The sequence below is a fragment of the Taudactylus pleione genome, unplaced genomic scaffold, assembly GCF_031769625.1.
Source record: "Taudactylus pleione unplaced genomic scaffold, aTauple2 ptg000372l, whole genome shotgun sequence".
NCBI lineage: Eukaryota > Metazoa > Chordata > Amphibia > Anura > Myobatrachidae > Taudactylus > Taudactylus pleione.
In genome coordinates, this window is record NW_028284773.1 from 16,258,293 (window position 1) to 16,277,654 (window position 19,362).

At 47.4% G+C, this 19,362-nt stretch overlaps 1 protein-coding gene across 2 annotated transcripts in view; it reads right to left on the reverse strand.

Moving 5' to 3' along the window:
• Positions 1–16,345, reverse strand: part of LOC148508310 (protein phosphatase inhibitor 2-like) — a 28,777-nt gene extending 12,432 nt beyond the window's left edge. Inside the window, exons 1-2 of one of the 2 annotated variants that reach the window (XM_088444766.1) lie at positions 16,026–16,345; positions 3,995–4,102 (exon numbers count right to left, since the gene is read on the reverse strand). In XM_088444766.1, the coding sequence (XP_088300892.1) occupies positions 3,995–4,102; positions 16,026–16,144 (227 nt within the window). In that variant the 5' untranslated portion in view covers positions 16,145–16,345. The remainder of the gene's footprint in view (positions 1–3,994; positions 4,103–16,025) is intronic. The other variant, XM_088444765.1, reaches the window with a different exon arrangement.
• Positions 16,346–19,362: the final 3,017 nt, after the last annotated feature.

Below are 19,362 nucleotides of genomic sequence, written 5' to 3' on the forward strand. Positions count from 1 at the left end.
CAACAGCAACAGAATGAATTCTGAAGTGTTTTGGGCAATATTATATGCTCATATTCAGTCAAATGCTTCAGGACTCATTGGACGGCGCTTCACAGTGCAGATGGACAGTGACCCAAAGCATACTGCAAAAGCAACCAAAGAGGTTTTTAAGGCTAAAAAGTAGAATGTTACGCAATGGCCAAGTCAATCCCCTGACCTGAATCCGATTGAGCATGCATTTCACTTGATGAAGACAAAACTGAAGGGAAAATGCCCCAAGAACAAGCAGGAACTGAAGACATTTGCAGTAGAGGCCTGGCAGAGTATCACCAGGGATGAAACCCAGCGTCTGGTGATGTCTATGCGTTCCAGACTTCAGGCTGTAATTGCCTGCAAAGGATTTGCAACAAAGTATTAAAAAGTGAAAGTTTAGATTTAGGATTGTTTAGTTTGTCCCATTACTTTTGGCCCCTTAAAAAGTGGGAGGCACATATAGAAACCGTTGTAATTCCTACACCGTTCACCTGATTTGGATGTAATTACCCTCAAATTAAATCTGAAAGTCTGCAGTTAAAGCACATCTTGTTTGCTTCATTTCAAAGCCATTGTGGTGGTGAATAGAGGCCAAAATATGAAAATTCTGTCAATGTCCCAATACTTATACACCTGACTCTATATATCACATCACACCTAACATGCATTTACATTAGAAATGCATTTTAAATGCTGTGAGCACTGGGTTAAATATATGCTTTAGAAAATATTTCTAAGTTAATAGAACCATTTACTAGAGACAATTTAGAGAAGGACATAACTGCCTATGTGAAAATTAAAGAAAAAAGGGGACCTTGCGCTTCAGGATAAGCGTACAGTTAATATGAGGGAGCTACTTCGAAAAATGGAGATGTCCCTTCTCCTTAAAGGTAAATTTCAAAAGAATAATCGGAGCGCTACACCCTATAGGGTCAGTGTGTAATTAAACACAGAGCAATGCTCTAATAATGCTAGATATAAATGTATAAATCAAATGATTGAACAGTGCAACGGAGTAATGTTATAAAGCAACTCAATGTTTACTGCGTCAATAGAATTCCTGTAATACAGCACTCATATCATAGATAAAATCAAACAACATAGCTGATGAGGTGATGGCTGATATGTGACGCTAAAAAACAAACAGATCTAAAATCACAGATAGTGAATAAATCACATCTGACCACAATGCGGGTCATGCACTTATGACAATGATCCAATATAAAGAATGTGACCACGGCGGGTCGTACGGTGTAATGGGAATCTGACTGATAACAAACTGAGAGCAAAGGCACTACTAGTGAGATGTAACTCCCAGAGTATCAAGTTGTTGCAGCGGCGTCCTGCTGGTTGACGAGTTGTAGGTAGGTGCCCCGGGGGTGGCTTTCCTGAGAGGGAGTACAGCTACACACTGTGGTTGCTGGGGTGCAGGTCCTGGACGTGACCGCCGGCTGACCGTGTGTGTGGGCGCGGGCGTGGAGGCTGGGTGATCCAGCCGCCCACCCGCGTCATGGGACACTGAAGAAGCCTGCACGTCTGAATGGAGGGGATACGGCAGCGAGAGCTCCGGTGAGCCTGAAACACTGCTGCCACCCTCCAATGGACAGGACACTTACCTCCCTCAGTAGCTACCAGGTGGTCGCTCCTCCTCCTAGCCGGCTTTATCCTTCCTTCGGGTCACGTCTTGGGCGTGTACAGTCCGGATGGAGCCCTGCGACCGCCTTGTCACGGGATGGGATAGCAGGTCTCACTGGTGTGTCCCAACAGCTGGAGATGCGTGCCTGAGTGCAGGCGTGTGTAATGTCCTCCAACGCGTTTCGGCCAGTGAGACCTGCTATCCCATCCCGTGACAAGGCAGTCACACGGCTCCATCCGGACTATACACGCCCTAGATGCGACCCGAAGGAAGGATAAAGGCCAGCTAAGAGGAGGAGCGGCCGCCTGGTAGCTACTGAGGGAGGTAAATGTCCTGTCCATTGGAGGGGCGCAGCAGTGTTTCAGGCTCACCGGAGCTCTCGCTCCTGTATCCCCTCCATTCAGACGTGCAGGCTTCTTCCGTGTCCCGCGACGCGGGTGGGCCGCTGGATCACCCAGCCTCCACGCCCACACACACGGTCAGCCGGCGGTCACGTCCAGGACCCGCACCCCAGCAACCAGAGTGTGTAGCCATACTCCCTCTCCGGGAAGACACCCCCGGGGCACCTACCTACAACTCGTCAACCAGCAGGACACTGCTGCAACAACTTGATACTCTGGGAGTTACATCTCACTGGTAGTGCCTTTGCTCTCAGTTTGTTATCCGTCAGATTCCCATTACACCGTACGACCCGCCGTGGTCACATTCTTTATACTGGATCATTGTCATAAGTGCATGACCCGCATTGTGGTGAGATGTGATTTATTCACTATCTGTGATTTTAGATCTGTTTGTTTTTTAGCGTCACATATCATCAGCCATCACCTCATCAGCTATGTTGTTTGATTTTATCTATGATATGAGTGCTGCATTACAGGAATTCTATTGACGCAGTAAACATTGAATTGCTTTATAACATTACTCCGTTGCACTGTTCAATCATTTGATTTATACATTTATATCTAGCATTATTAGTGCATTGCTCTGTGTTTAATTACACACTGACCCTATAGGGTGTAGCGCTCCGATTACTCTTTTAAAATTTGCCTATGTGAAAACCAAATACAAAAAAAATAAAAAAATAAAAAAATCGATGGAAGCAAACTAGCTAAAAATCAGAAAATCCATAAAGTTGAAATTACTAATGTGGGATTGGAGTACAAGCAAAACATGTAAGCTTTATTACTTTTAAAACATTTTAATTTTGTGGAAGAGCAGGAAAAAATTCTTAACTATAGTCAGAAAGCTGCATGGAACACCAGTCAAGACCAAAACCATGCAGGATTGTGACTACATCAACTTGTTTAACGTCTGAAAAGCAATTTTGCATACAAACACTAATGTTATAGGATACTATAAATAATTTGAGGAATTTAAGAACATTTGAAATGGGAAGGAGAGAAGAATGTATGTATTGGGCGATTTATAAAACTCACCATTATAAGATCAAATATCATGTTTGATCTTCATGGATAATCTTTATTGCTGACAGTGGATAATAGGCAGAATGTCTAGTGCAATTACATGCAATATTTCATAGGAAGCAATCCGCTTACTGTTCACACACAAATATTACTGAGAAACCCCACCTTCACTGAAGTATGGACAAGAGGTTTATACCCTATATATAATTATTTAGCAACTGGCAAGAAGTGTTTAAAACCCCTGATATTAGGTGCATGACGTGAAGAGAGGCCTGGGTGTAGAACATTCCCTAGTACTGTAAATAGTTCCTTTATGAATGTATTTATACTAGATTATCAAAGTAAATAAAATGTAAAGAACATAGTGCTATAGTAGAAACTGTCACTTTTATATAACCGTATAATGGTGTGACTTTGGTACAAGGTCACCAGACATACAGAACATTAACATAATTAACAAGTAATTTCAAGCACATCAGTGAGGTGGCTGGAGAGAATTTACTAAGGATTACTAGCATTCCAAACCACAGAGAAAGAATCTTCTACCAGTTTTTAGGCATTGTAATTGTCCATCAGCATTTAATGTATGAAGCACAACCTCGATCTATGGTGACATAAAGCCTCACCCCAATGTTAGGTAATACATAAAGGTGGCACTCAGACACAATACATACAGAAAGGGGAAGCGATGGATGCCCAACCACTGCTTCTCATTTCTGTATGTATTGTGCCACCTTTATTTGCCAGTCTGTGTTACTACTTGAAAGGCAACAGACAAGGTGATTCTTACTAAGTGATGTGAGTGCCGGTCCATTTGCTAAACTATATGTACTACAAGGATATTTTTCAAGATATTTCTCAAATTAAGCATACAAAAAAAAACAAATAAAAAACCGACAATATAATAAAATATTAATTTTACCTGTGATAGGGCGTACTAGGTTCATCTATTTTCATTAATCCATAGTCTTTATCAGAAGGATGATAAGTAGCAAGAATATTCATTTCATCCCACTTCTGAGACTTCTTACTAGAAAGAGAATGTATGTTTAGCCCAGCCAACATTTACTAAACTTAATATGTTTTACACTTGCGTCAAAGCAAGTCAGCAAACTGTACAGCCTCACTTTGGGCTCTTGACTATTAGGAAGCATGTTGATCTACCATTACAATTGTTTCCACTGTACTGTAGGCAGACAAGTAAAAAGAAGGTTGGTTATTCTTAAGAGTAATGTACTTATTTGGCACTTTCCAACACTGGAAATGAACACAAAAATAGTACGGCCCCAGGCTCGCAGCAGTATAATAATCATTTCATGGATCGACAAACTTGTGACTCTTGTTGCTAAAATGAACTCATTACTGTGTCTAATAACAAAAATAAATAGTACAGTAAGTTTTCCTGAACTACCCGTTCCATACAAAACTACTAGAGGCCTTCCGTGAACGTTTATATACAGTGCCTTCTAAAAGTATTCATCCCCCTTTGCATTTGTCATGTTTTGTTGCCTCACAACCTGGAATTAAAATGGATTGCTTGAAGGTGTGCATCATTTCATTCACAGACCATGCCTACAACTGTGAAGTTGTGTTTTTTTTATATTGTGAATCAAACAACATTTAGGACAACATAAAAGAAAACTTCAGTGTGCATAACTAATCACCCCCCTGAAGTCAGTACTTTGTCGAGCCACCTTTTGCGGCAATTACAGCTGCAAGTCACTTTGGATAAGTCTATGAGCTTGCCACATCTTGCCCCTGGGATTTTTGCCCATTCCTCAAGGCAAAACTGCTCCAGCTCCTTCATGTTGGATGGTTTCCGCTTGTGAACAGCAATCTTCAAGTCTGACCACAGATTCTCAATTGGATTGAGATCTGGACTTTGACTAGGCCATTCCAGCACATTTAAAAGTTTCCCCTTAAACCACTCGAGTGTTGCTTTAGCAGTATGCTTCGGGTCATTGTCCTGTTGGAAGGTGAACCTCCGTCCCAGTCTCAAATCACAGGCAGACTGAAACAGGTTTTGCTTAAGAATATCCCTGTATTTAGCACCATCCATCTTTCCCTTGACTCAAATCAGTTTACCAGTCCCTGCTGCTAAAAACATCCCCACAGCAATAATGCTGCCAACACCATGTTTCACTGTGGGGATGGTGTTCTTGGGGTTATGGGATGTGTTGGGTTTGCGCCAGACATAGCGTTTTCCTTGGTGGCCGAAAAGTTAAATATTAGTCTCTTCTGACCAGAGCACCTTCCTCCATACATTTGGGGAGTCGCCCACATGCCCTTTGGCAAACTCAAATCGTGTTATCACTAAGTAATGGCATTTTTCTGGCCACTCTTCCATAAAGCCGAGCTCTATGGAGTGTACGGCTTATTGTGGTCACATGCACAGATACACCAGTCTCTGCTGTGGAAGTTTTGGTGAGCGGCCCTCTCTTGGCAGGTTTGTTGTTCTTTCCATTTGATGATGATGGATTTGATGGTGCTTCGGGGAATCATCAAAGATTTGGATATTTTTTTTTTTTTTTTTAATAACCCAACCCAGAATTGTACTTCTCAACAACTTTGTCCCTGACTTGTTTGGAGAGCTCCTTGGTCTTCATCATGTGATGCCTCTTGCTTAGTGGTGTTGCAGCCTCTGGGGACTTTCAGAAAAGGTGTATTTATACTGACCGATCATGTGACACTTAGATTTCACACAGGTGGACTTCATTTCACTAATTATGTGACTTCTGAAGGTAATTGGTTGCATCAGAACTTTTTAAGGGGTTCATAACAATTGGGGTGATTACATATGCACATACCAATTTTCTGAATTTTATTTATAAAGATTAATTTTTTATATATATTTTTCTCATTTCACTTTACCAAATTAGACTATTTTGTGCAGATCCATCACATCAAATTCAGAGAAAAAAATAAAATAAATTATAGGTTGTAATGTAACAAAAAAGGTAAAAAGCCAAGGGGGGTGAATACTTTTGCAAGGGACTGTAAACAATCGTTGCTTGGATCTATATATTCTGTACCTCATATTATCATTGGCTGGTGTTGGGATGATTACCTTGAACTTTAATACCTTATTTTCTATCATACTTTGTGGTTTCAACTAACGTCATTTCTAGTTAAGGACTTTGGTGCAATATTTATTTTTCATTTCTCCCATTATAGAATGAGGTACACTTACGTTAAACCTTCTGTTATAGAAATTCATAGTACGTGGCCATGTATGGTGTATCATCATACTATTTTGTATCCTAAAAGCACATTTTCTCACAAAAAGCACAGAAATAGTAATAAAAATTTTTTACAAAAGGCGGTCAGTATTATAGAGGAAAATCTGGATTTCCTCCCTCTGCTGTAGCAATGGACTAATCTCACTATTGAATCCTCACCACTTTTTTTTTTTTTACAAAAAGTTTTAAAAATATACTCATGTGTCTGATCCTTTTCTAACATTCTCCTGATCATAGCTAGACAGCATTACACCATGGGGCTGCTCCTCAATAGGACCCTGCAGCATCTACGTGTACGTCCTTTGCCGATATTGCGTATGCGACTTTGTGCTAATACTGTTACAAGTCCTTCCCTGGAGTACAGCTGTGCGCCTGCATGTGCAAGGACTAAGATAGTCACTTTGAGTGTCTTTAGATGCTGAAATTATGCTTGGTGCCTCTTCAGATGCAACCATCTGTTGTACCATGGAAACTTGCACCAGCCCCATGCTAGGTGCAGATCCTCCGTCAGAATATGGCCTCCAATGTGAGCAATTAGCTGTCAGAGTTCACAGCCAGTTCAGCGACACTCACATAACACGGACCATCTTTGTGTGTCTGAATAGCCACCTCACAGTCAGTCATCGCCCAGGAACACCCAGTACATTTCCAATACACTTTGGATACTGTGCATCTCAATTGCCTCTGTGCCTAGACACTGTTGGCAGGGGCGTATCTACCCATTGGCCAGGATGGCACTCGCCAGGGGCGCCGTCCGGCAGTGTCACTAGCAGCCAAGGGGTGGACTATCCCCGCTAGTCCCCCGGCCCCACAAGTGTAGGGCAGACCGCAGTGAGAGCGGTCTGCCCTACACGGTTTACAAGCGGCGGCTGTGTGTTTGTTATAGCAGCCAGCAAATGAGAGTCAGACAGACTCTCATTGGCTGCTCTGTCGTCCACGGAGGGAGCCGGCTGGAGCTCACTCATGAGCTCCGCCTTCCGGCTCCCCCCGCAGCGGGTGATGGGAGAGACGTCATGATGTCTCTCCCATAGTGCAAGAGAATAGCCGGGGCGAGCGGACAGCTGTGTGTGTGTGTAATCCTGGCACAGCAAGGGGGGGGGCGCAATGTATAGGGGGCGGCCGCTACTGGGGGGCAGTGTATGGGGGGGCCGCTACTGGGGGGCAGTGTATAGGGTGGGCCGCTACTGGGGGGCACTGTATAGGGGGGCCGCTACTGGGGGGCACTGTATAGGGGGGCCGCTACTGGGGGGCACTGTATAGGGGGGGGCCGCTACTGGGGGCACTGTATAGGGGGGGGCCGCTACTGGGGGCACTGTATAGGGGGGGGCCGCTACTGGGGGCACTGTATGGGGGGGGGCGCTACTGGGGGCACTGTATAGGGGGGGCCGCTACTGGGGGCACTGTATAGGGGGGGGCCGCTACTGGGGGCACTGTATAGGGGGGGGCCGCTACTGGGGGCACTGTATGGGGGGGGCCGCTACTGGGGGCACTGTATAGGGGGGGGCCGCTACTGGGGGCACTGTATAGGGGGGGGCCGCTACTGGGGGCACTGTATAGGGGGAAATACTACTGTATAGGGGAGGGGGGCATTGTATAGGGGGGGCCGCTACTGGGGGCAGTGTATAGGGGGGGCCGCTACTGGGGGAACTGTATAGGGGGGGCCGCTACTGGGGGCACTGTATAGGGGGGGGCCGCTACTGGGGGCACTGTATAGGGGGAAATACTACTGTATAGGGGAGGGGGGCATTGTATAGGGGGGGCCGCTACTGGGGGCAGTGTATAGGGGGGCCGCTACTGGGGGAACTGTATAGGGGGGCCGCTACTGGGGGCACTGTATAGGGGGGCCGCTACTGGGGGCAGTGTAAAGGGGGGGCCGCTACTGGGGGCAGTGTATAGGGGGGGCCGCTACTGGGGGCACTGTATAGGGGGGGCCGCTACTGGGGGCACTGTATAGGGGGGGCCGCTACTGGGGGCACTGTATAGGGGGGGCCGCTACTGGGGGCACTGTATAGGGGGGGCCGCTACTGGGGGCACTGTATAGGGGGGGCCGCTACTGGGGGCACTGTATAGGGGGGGCCGCTACTGGGGGGCAGTGTATAGGGGGGGCCGCTACTGGGGGGCACTGTATAGGGGGGCCGCTACTGGGGGGCACTGTATAGGGGGGGGCCGCTACTGGGGGCACTGTATAGGGGGGGGCCGCTACTGGGGGCACTGTATAGGGGGGGGCCGCTACTGGGGGCACTGTATAGGGGGGGGCCACTACTGGGGGCACTGTATAGGGGGGGGCCACTACTGGGGGCACTGTATAGGGGGGGGCCGCTACTGGGGGCACTGTATAGGGGGGGCCGCTACTGGGGGCACTGTATAGGGGGGGGCCGCTACTGGGGGCACTGTATAGGGGGGGGCCGCTACTGGGGGCACTGTATAGGGGGGGGCCGCTACTGGGGGCACTGTATAGGGGGGGGCCGCTACTGGGGGCACTGTATAGGGGGAAATACTACTGTATAGGGGAGGGGGGCATTGTATAGGGGGGGCCGCTACTGGGGGCAGTGTATAGGGGGGCCCGCTACTGGGGGAACTGTATAGGGGGGGCCGCTACTGGGGGCACTGTATAGGGGGGGGCCGCTACTGGGGGCACTGTATAGGGGGAAATACTACTGTATAGGGGAGGGGGGCATTGTATAGGGGGGGCCGCTACTGGGGGCAGTGTATAGGGGGGCCGCTACTGGGGGAACTGTATAGGGGGGCCGCTACTGGGGGAACTGTATAGGGGGGCCGCTACTGGGGGCAGTGTATAGGGGGGGCCGCTACTGGGGGCACTGTATAGGGGGGGGCCGCTACTGGGGGCACTGTATAGGGGGGGGCCGCTACTGGGGGCACTGTATAGGGGGGGCCGCTACTGGGGGCACTGTATAGGGGGGGCCGCTACTGGGGGCACTGTATAGGGGGGGCCGCTACTGGGGGCACTGTATAGGGGGGCCGCTACTGGGGGCACTGTATAGGGGGGGCCGCTACTGGGGGCACTGTATAGGGGGGGCCGCTACTGGGGGCAGTGTATAGGGGGGGGCCGCTACTGGGGGCACTGTATAGGGGGGGGCCGCTACTGGGGGCACTGTATAGGGGGGGGCCGCTACTGGGGGCACTGTATAGGGGGGGCCGCTACTGGGGGCACTGTATAGGGGGGGCCGCTACTGGGGGCACTGTATAGGGGGGGCCGCTACTGGGGGCACTGTATAGGGGGGGCCGCTACTGGGGGCACTGTATAGGGGGGGCCGCTACTGGGGGCACTGTATAGGGGGGCCGCTACTGGGGGCACTGTATAGGGGGGGCCGCTACTGGGGGCACTGTATAGGGGGGGCCGCTACTGGGGGCACTGTATAGGGGGGGCCGCTACTGGGGGCACTGTATAGGGGGGGCCGCTACTGGGGGCACTGTATAGGGGGGGCCGCTACTGGGGGCACTGTATAGGGGGGGCCGCTACTGGGGGCACTGTATAGGGGGGGCCGCTACTGGGGGCACTGTATAGGGGGGGCCGCTACTGGGGGCACTGTATAGGGGGGGCCGCTACTGGGGGCACTGTATAGGGGGGGCCGCTACTGGGGGCACTGTATAGGGGGGGCCGCTACTGGGGGCACTGTATAGGGGGGGCCGCTACTGGGGGCACTGTATAGGGGGGGCCGCTACTGGGGGCACTGTATAGGGGGGGCCGCTACTGGGGGCACTGTATAGGGGGGGCCGCTACTGGGGGCACTGTATAGGGGGGGCCGCTACTGGGGGCACTGTATAGGGGGGGCCGCTACTGGGGGCACTGTATAGGGGGGGCCGCTACTGGGGGCACTGTATAGGGGGGGCCGCTACTGGGGGCACTGTATAGGGGGGGCCGCTACTGGGGGCACTGTATAGGGGGGGGCCGCTACTGGGGGCACTGTATAGGGGGGGGCCGCTACTGGAGGCACTGTATAGGGGGGGGCCGCTACTGGGGGCACTGTATTGGCAGGAAATACTACTGTATAGGGGTGGGGGGCATTGTATAGGGGGGGCCGCTACTGGGGGAACTGTATAGGGGGGCCGCTACTGGGGGCACTGTATAGGGGGGCCGCTACTGGGGGCACTGTATAGGGGGGGGCCGCTACTGGGGGCACTGTATAGGGGGGGGCCGCTACTGGGGGCACTGTATAGGGGGGGGCCGCTACTGGGGGCACTGTATAGGGGGGGCCGCTACTGGGGGCACTGTATAGGGGGGGCGCGCTACTGGGGGCACTGTATAGGGGGGGCCGCTACTGGGGGCACTGTATAGGGGGGGCCGCTACTGGGGGCACTGTATAGGGGGGGCCGCTACTGGGGGCACTGTATAGGGGGGGCCGCTACTGGGGGCACTGTATAGGGGGGGCCGCTACTGGGGGCACTGTATAGGGGGGGCCGCTACTGGGGGCACTGTATAGGGGGGGCCGCTACTGGGGGCACTGTATAGGGGGGGCCGCTACTGGGGGCACTGTATAGGGGGGGCCGCTACTGGGGGCACTGTATAGGGGGGGCCGCTACTGGGGGCACTGTATAGGGGGGACGGGGACTACTACTGGGGATTGGGGAAAATGCAGCATAGGAGGACTACTACTGAGGGCACTGTATAGGGGGCCACTGTATAGGGGGGACTACTACTTGGGGCACTGTATAGGGGGGACTACTACTTGGGCACTGTTTATGGGAGGGGGATGGGGACTACTACTGGGGACAATGCAGCATAAGGGGACTACTACTGAGGGCACTGTATGGGGGAACTACTACTGGGGGCACTATATGGGGGGGGGACTACTACTGGGGGCAATGCAGCATAGGGATGATTACTACTGGGAGCACTGCATAGGGGGGGGCCAGTCCATTACATTGCCAGGGGCGCTTAGATACACCCCTGACTGTGGGACACGTGATGTGCAACTTTTTAGTGATTTAGATGCACGCGCAGTTGAAAAACAACGACCCTTTGTGCAAATATCGCAAATGTATGCCAATCAGCCCCATGTGTGCTACTATAGGTGGAAATACCTCCAGGCTTGATGGGGTTAAATTATTATGGGTTGGATATGAAATCCCAACAGCCGGAATTCAGACCGTCAGAATCCCGAACGCCGACATCCCACCTATTATATATAGCTAAAAATGGTCACCATACGACTTAAGTTTTACATGTAATGTTTAAGACCTATGACGTATGCAATTCTTGTACTTATATAACACTCCCTTATCCACTATTCTTTACAATAATCCCCCTAAACTTTACTTTCCTGTATCCCTGGGTATTTCAAAACCTTAAAAATAATGACTGAAAAGTTTAAAAATAATCCTCCATTAGCCATACAAATTTTATGACCATATAAAGTTTGGCAGGATAAATTACTTATGCTTTGAAAGTCAATTAAACCAATGGAACCCTGCCAGAGTGGGGATTAGGCTAACTAGACGCAGCAACACAAAACATTGCCCTAAAATGGAAGTAGCAGAAGACAGTGTACATTGTATAACTGATTCCTGATTATTAAGTGCTTCCTCATACAACTGATACCTGAGTAATAAGTGCTCTCTATACAGCACCCTTGTATAATACCTGAGTAATAAGTGCTCCCTATACGGCACCCTCGTATAAATGATACCTGAGTAATAAGTATTCCCTGTATAGACCGTTGTATAACTGATACCTGGGTAATACGTTCTACCTACTGTATACAGCACCCTTGTATAATACCTGAGTAATAAGTGCTCCCTATACGGCACCCTCGTATAAATGAAACCTGAGTAATAAGTATTCCCTGTATAGAACCGTTGTATAACTGATACCTGGGTAATACGTTCTACCTATACAGCACCCTCGCATAACTAATACCTGGGTAATACGTTCTACCTACTGTATACAGCACCCTCGCATAACTGATACCTGGGTAATACGTTCTACCTATACAGCACCCTCGCATAACTAATACCTGGGTAATACGTTCTACCTACTGTATACAGCACCCTCGCATAACTGATACCTGGGTAATACGTTCTACCTATACAGAGACCTCGCATAACTGATACCTGGGTAATACGTTCTACCTACTGTATACAGCACCCTTGCATAACTGATACCTGGGTAATACGTTCTACCTATACAGCACCCTCGCATAACTGATACCTGGGTAGTAATACGTTCTACCTATACAGCACCCTCGCATAACTGATACCTGGGTAATACGTTCTACCTACTGTATACAGCACCCTCGCATAACTGATACCTGGGTAATACATTCTACCTACTGTATACCGCACCCTCATATAACTAATATCTGAGTAATTAGTGCACCCTATACAGAAGCCTCATATAAATAATATCTGAGTAATTAGTGCTCCCTATACAGCATCATATAACTAATATCTGAGTAATTAGTGCTCCCTATACAGCATCATATAACTAATATCTGAGTAATTAGTGCTCCCTATACAGCACCCTCGTACAAATGATACCTGGGTAATAAGTACTCCCTATATAGAACCGTTGTATAACTGGTGCCAAGTAATAAGTACTCCCTATATAGCACCCTCTTACAAGTAAGAAGTTCTACCTACTGTATACAGCACCCTCGCATAACTGATACCTGGGTAATACGTTCTACCTACTGTATACAGCACCCTCGCATAACTGATACCTGGGTAATATGTTCTACCTATACAGCGCACTCGCATAACTGATACCTGGGTAATACGTTCTACCTACTGTATACAGCACCTTCGCATAACTGATACCTGGGTAATACGTTCTACCTACTGTATACAGCACCCTGCATAACTGACCTTGTTAATATGTTCCACCTATACAGCGCACTCGCATAACTGATACCTGGGTAATACGTTCTACCTACTGTATACAGCACCTTCGCATAACTGATACCTGGGTAATACACGTTCTACCTATACGGTATCCTCGCATAACTAATACCTGGGTAATACGTTTTACCTACTGTATACAGCACCCTCGCATAACTGATACCTGGGTAATACGTCCTAGCTACTGTATACAGCACCCTCGCATAACTGATACCTGGGTAATACGTTCTACCTACTGTATACAGCACCCTCGCATAACTGATACCTGAGTATTACGTTCTACCTACTGTATACAGCACCCTCGCATAACTGCTACCTGGGTAATACGTTCTACTTATACAGCGCCCTCGCATAACTGATACCTGGGTTATACGTTCTACCTATACAGCACCCTCGCATAACTGATACCTGGGTAATACGTTCTACCTACTGTACACAGCACCCTCGCATAACTGACCTTGGTAATATGTTCTACCTATACAGCGCACTCGCATAACTGATACCTGGGTAATACGTTCTACCTACTGTATACAGCACTTTCGCATAACTGATACCTGGGTAATACACGTTCTACCTATACGGCATCCTCGCATAACTAATACCTGGGTAATACGTTTTACCTACTGTATACAGAACCCTCGCATAACTGATACCTGGGTAATACGTCCTAGCTACTGTATACAGCACCCTCGCATAACTGATACCTGGGTAATACGTTCTACCTACTGTATACAGCACCCTCGCATAACTGATACCTGGCTAATACGTTCTACCTATACAGCACCCTCGCATAACTAATACCTGGGTAATACATTCTACCTACTGTATACAGCACCCTCGCATAACTGATACCTGGGTAATACGTCCTAGCTACTGTATACAGCACCCTCGCATAACTGATACCTGGGTAATACGTTCTACCTACTGTATACAGCACCCTCGCATAACTGATACCTGAGTATTACGTTCTACCTACTGTATACAGCACCCTCGCATAACTGCTACCTGGGTAATACGTTCTACTTATACAGCGCCCTCGCATAACTGATACCTGGGTTATACGTTCTACCTATACAGCACCCTCGCATAACTGATACCTGAGTTATACGTTCTACCTACTGTATACAGCACCCTCGCATAACTGATACCTGGCTAATACGTTCTACCTATACAGCACCCTCGCATAACTAATACCTGGGTAATACATTCTACCTACTGTATACAGCACCCTCGCATAACTGATACCTGGGTAATACGTCCTAGCTACTGTATACAGCACCCTCGTATAACTGATACCTGGGTAATACGTTCTACCTACTGTATACAGCACCCTCGCATAACTGATACCTGGGTAATACGTTCTACCTACTGTATACAGCACCCTCCCATAACTGATACCTGGGTAATACGTTGTACCTATACAGCACCCTCACATAACTGATACCTGGGTAATACGTGCTACCTATACAACACCCTCGCATAACTGATACCTGGGTAATACGTTCTACCTATACAGCACCCTCGCATAACTGATACCAGGGTAATATGTTCTACCTATACAGCACCCTTGCATAACTGATACCTGGGTAATACGTTCTACCTACTGTATACAGCACCCTTGCATAACCGATACCTGGGTAATACGTTCTACCTACTGTATACAGCACGCTCGTATAACTGATACCTGGGTAATACATTCTACCTACTGTATACAGCACCCTCATATAACTAATATCTGAGTAATTAGTGCTCCCTATACAGCACCCTCATATAACTAATATCTGAGAAATTAGTGCTCCCTATACAGCACCCTCGTACAAATGATACCTGGGTAATAAGTACTCCCTATATAGAACAGTTGTATAACTGGTGCCAAGTAATAAGTACTCCCTATATAGCACCCTCTTACAAGTAAGAAGTTCTACCTACTGTATACAGCACCCTCGCATAACTGATACCTGGGTAATACGTTCTACCTATACAGCACCCTCGCATAACTGATACCAGGGTAATATGTTCTACCTATACAGCACCCTTGCATAACTGATACCTGGGTAATACGTTCTACCTACTGTATACAGCACCCTTGCATAACCGATACCTGGGTAATACGTTCTACCTACTGTATACAGCACGCTCGTATAACTGATACCTGGGTAATACATTCTACCTACTGTATACAGCACCCTCATATAACTAATATCTGAGTAATTAGTGCTCCCTATACAGCACCCTCATATAACTAATATCTGAGAAATTAGTGCTCCCTATACAGCACCCTCGTACAAATGATACCTGGGTAATAAGTACTCCCTATATAGAACAGTTGTATAACTGGTGCCAAGTAATAAGTACTCCCTATATAGCACCCTCTTACAAGTAAGAAGTTCTACCTACTGTATACAGCACCCTTGCATAACTGATACCTGGGTAATAAGTTCTCCCTATACAGCAAGCTCGTATAACTAGCATGGAAGGACTGAAAAGTGCTGTCATATTGCGAGAATACACAACGTGCTGTGTGCGGGTAATATAACAGAGGTAAGACCTGTACAGTATATGCACTATCCCGGGGCAATAATAATTGTACGGGACATACACATGTTCCTTTGGTCACTCCATGCAGCTGTACAGGATCGGGGGCTCTAAGTGTGATCGGTATATGAGCTGCCTGCGGATGTGCCCTATACAGGGCAGGACAATAACTCTGCGTGCCCTAGCTATGACCAACTACAGGCTGCTGCTGCCCACATGCTGGGAGTTGTAGTCACGCGGGGCCCCCCAGCAGTTGGAGGGCCCCGGGCTGCTCCCTACCCAAACCTACTCAATATACACATCCCCGTGTTCCACTCGCACCTTTGGTCATCATCTCTGTCCTCCGCCAGCTCGGCCTTGCTGACCACACAAACGTCCGAGGCCTCCGATCCCCTGTTCTTCAGAATGCCTTTAATCGGCCTCTGTGACTGCGCCTCCATCTTCCGCCCCGGAGCTGGGTGCCGGTGACACCCGGTGTACGCGGAGCCAGCACCAGCCCTCCTACACTGTCATCAACGGCATGTGCGGCCGTCACGTCCGGCCTGTCACTGGGGAAGCTGTGGAGCGGACCGGTAACTTCCTGCACTGCGCCGGTCCGTCACCATGGAAACGATCACGGGAGGGCGGGGTAGACACAGAGCTGTTGTAATTGTTACTGCTGGTAGTTTTTAAATAATTCTGAAACTCACTGTAAACTTTCAGGAAATGGGATCTAGCTGTCACCAGTTTCCGTACACAGCCAGGTCTTGATAAATGGAAGCTTCTGTTATATATCAAAACTAATCCTGATTTGACACAACTGCAAGTGTTGATAGCAACAACCATCTTGGGCCATATTCAATTAGTTTTGCACCCGCAATACTTTTCCGCCTGACGGACTTTTCGCCTACATTGCTTGTTTTGGCCATGGAAACTTATCATGCGTGCCCCTGCTATTCGCCGTATTCAATTCCAAAGGATGCGAAAACGCGTCCCGGCGAATCTAAAACAGGTGAAATGTGTTGTCAAAAATGGGGAAATCAGCCTGACACCCCCCAAAAGATGCACTAACATTGGGGAGCAGTATAAATGTCCCCGATTAGGCCTCCTGAAGCTATTTGGGGTACTTAAGTGCTATCAATTGCTTCTATATAGCGTCTTTGCACAAGTGATGAAGAATAGCATTAAGCAGTTTTTTTTTGTGAAAATAAAATAAAATAAATTCCTGTCAAATTTGGGGTACTTGAAAATGAGTGCAAGCATGGTTTAAAATTGCTAAAGTGAAGTTTTAAGCGACGCTAAAAACGCATCTTCAGCAAACACCTGCAAACAAAAAGACACCTCTCCCATACTTGCAGACCCCCCCAAAAAGTCTATTTCATTTTGTACTTTTTCGCCCCCTTTTCCAATGGCATTTTTTTTGGTGTTCCTCACTTTTTTAAAGTTTTTTTTTACGCAGTTAGCCTTTGGGGGGCTGTCGTAAGGAGGGAGAGTGGTTTCCGCACCTTTGCACCCCAAAACCACAATTCTGCACTTTTTTCCGCCTGCTATTCATTGCAATGACTTCGCGTACATGAAAAATCTTTGCAATTGAATACGGCGAAAAGTTTCCGCCTGGCGAAATGACGTCGTTCGCGGATTCCGACTTTTCGCCGCTAATTGAATACGGCCCTTGGTTGGTTGTTGCTAGATTCAAGTTGGAGAATGGACCTCTGATGTCACAGCACCTCGTTCTAGACCTAACCCATCGTGGTTCCCCTTCAGGTAAAGGACCCGGACGTGACGAGTGAGAGTGGAAGTGCTGTTCCATACCTTGACAGTACTATTATTTAGTCTCAGCTGTAGTATATAGCCACCAATAGTAGAAATTTGTACCCTCACGGGCTCGCTTCGCTTACCACACTTCAGGCACGGAGGCTTGCTTCACTCATCACAGGTTACTATTCCCACTCTATGTCCATGTGGATACTGTAATTGATGACATCAGGGTTCTGTAGCTGAAGGGGATCTATTCGTAAGCCAACTGCAACCAGGAACAGTGCAAAGTTTGTGGGTGGACACTGTGCACCTAGGGGCTGATTAAATTCCTGGCTTGGCTGTGATGTTCTGTGCATCAGCAACTTTGCACGTTTTTCCTCACCCGTAGAATTGCGTAGGAAAACTTGTAATGTGGAACCTACCATAATGGCCAAACGTGTATGATCGAACATCTTGGGATGTTCATTTGCACATTGTGCCTAACTGAATTGGCCCCCTAATGTGGAGTGGTACAGAGCAGAATTTTGTATTCCTGCGAGGGTGGCGCTGGGCAAAGACCATCACGGCCAAGTGCCACACTCCCAGCCCATTAAAAATAGGGAGGCGCAGCAGTTGCCAGTTGCACATAATAGGGAGTTCTCCTTTGCTCCATGATGAGTAATAAGCAACCCTTCTGTATCACACCCACCTCCTAGTGAAGGCCTTGATGACACAATTCACCAAAAAATGCATCATTAAGCTCCATTTGAAGAGTCCGATAGATATTCACACACAACCACTAAAGGGCACATATACAATACACTAAAACTGGTATTCTCTGTTTCCTCCTAGTGGATTATTTGAAGATTTTCTGATGACTGACAAGTATTAAATTATTCTAGGGGGCATCTAGTCTCTAGAAGTTGCAAACCTGCCACCAACAAACAAGAATAACAATGGTGCTATACACAAAATGCAGTAGATGATAATACATGGCTGTAAATTAAATACAAATTTCGGGAGAGTAGGCAAGTATGATTCAGACGGTTTGAGCGTTCCTGGGCAATTACTGGGCGGTGGCTTTTAGGTCAGTGGGCTTTTTATGGGAGTGTCGCAGGCGTGTCAATGCAAGTGACGGGTCATTCCATGCCAAATCAACGCAGCTTCCAAACCCGACCGTCTCAGATTTTCATGAAATTTGGTAGGATGATAGACGGCATAAAGTAACTTTCATATGTAACATTTTAGACCTCAGTGATACATGGTGTTCATGCTACAGGGTTGTGACAAAAAAATTTAAATTTATGCTTGCAAGGTCAATTAAATCTAATCATAACTTTGCTTCTAATTGTGGTACAACTTTAATGTTGGTCTTGTTTTGAAGCTAAGGGACCATAGTTTTCATAAAACATAGTTTATATTTAAATACTGACTAAATTTCAAGGTCACATGATGTGATCTTTGACCTTGAATATCTAAAAAAGTGTATGTTTAATTTTTCTGTACATAAAGTACAGTCTGGTGCATAAATATTGGGACATTGACAGAATTTTCATATTTTGGCCTCTATTTACCACCACAATGGCTTTGAAATGAAACAAACAAGATTTGCTTTAACTGCAGACTTTCAGATTTAATTTGAGGGTAATTACATCCAAATCATTTGAACGGTGTCGGAATTACAATGGTTTCTATATGTGCCTCACACTTTTTAAGGGGCCAAAAGTAATGGGACTATCAACTCAAAAGCTATTTCATGGACAGATGTGGGCTATTCCCTCGTTATTTCATTATCAATTAAGCAGGTAAAAGGTCTGGAGTTGATTCTAGGTGTGACATTTGCATTTGGAATCAGTTGCTGTCGACTTTCAATATGAGATCCAAAGAGCTGTCACTATCAGTGAAGCAAGCCATCATTAGGCTGAAAAATCAAAACAAACCC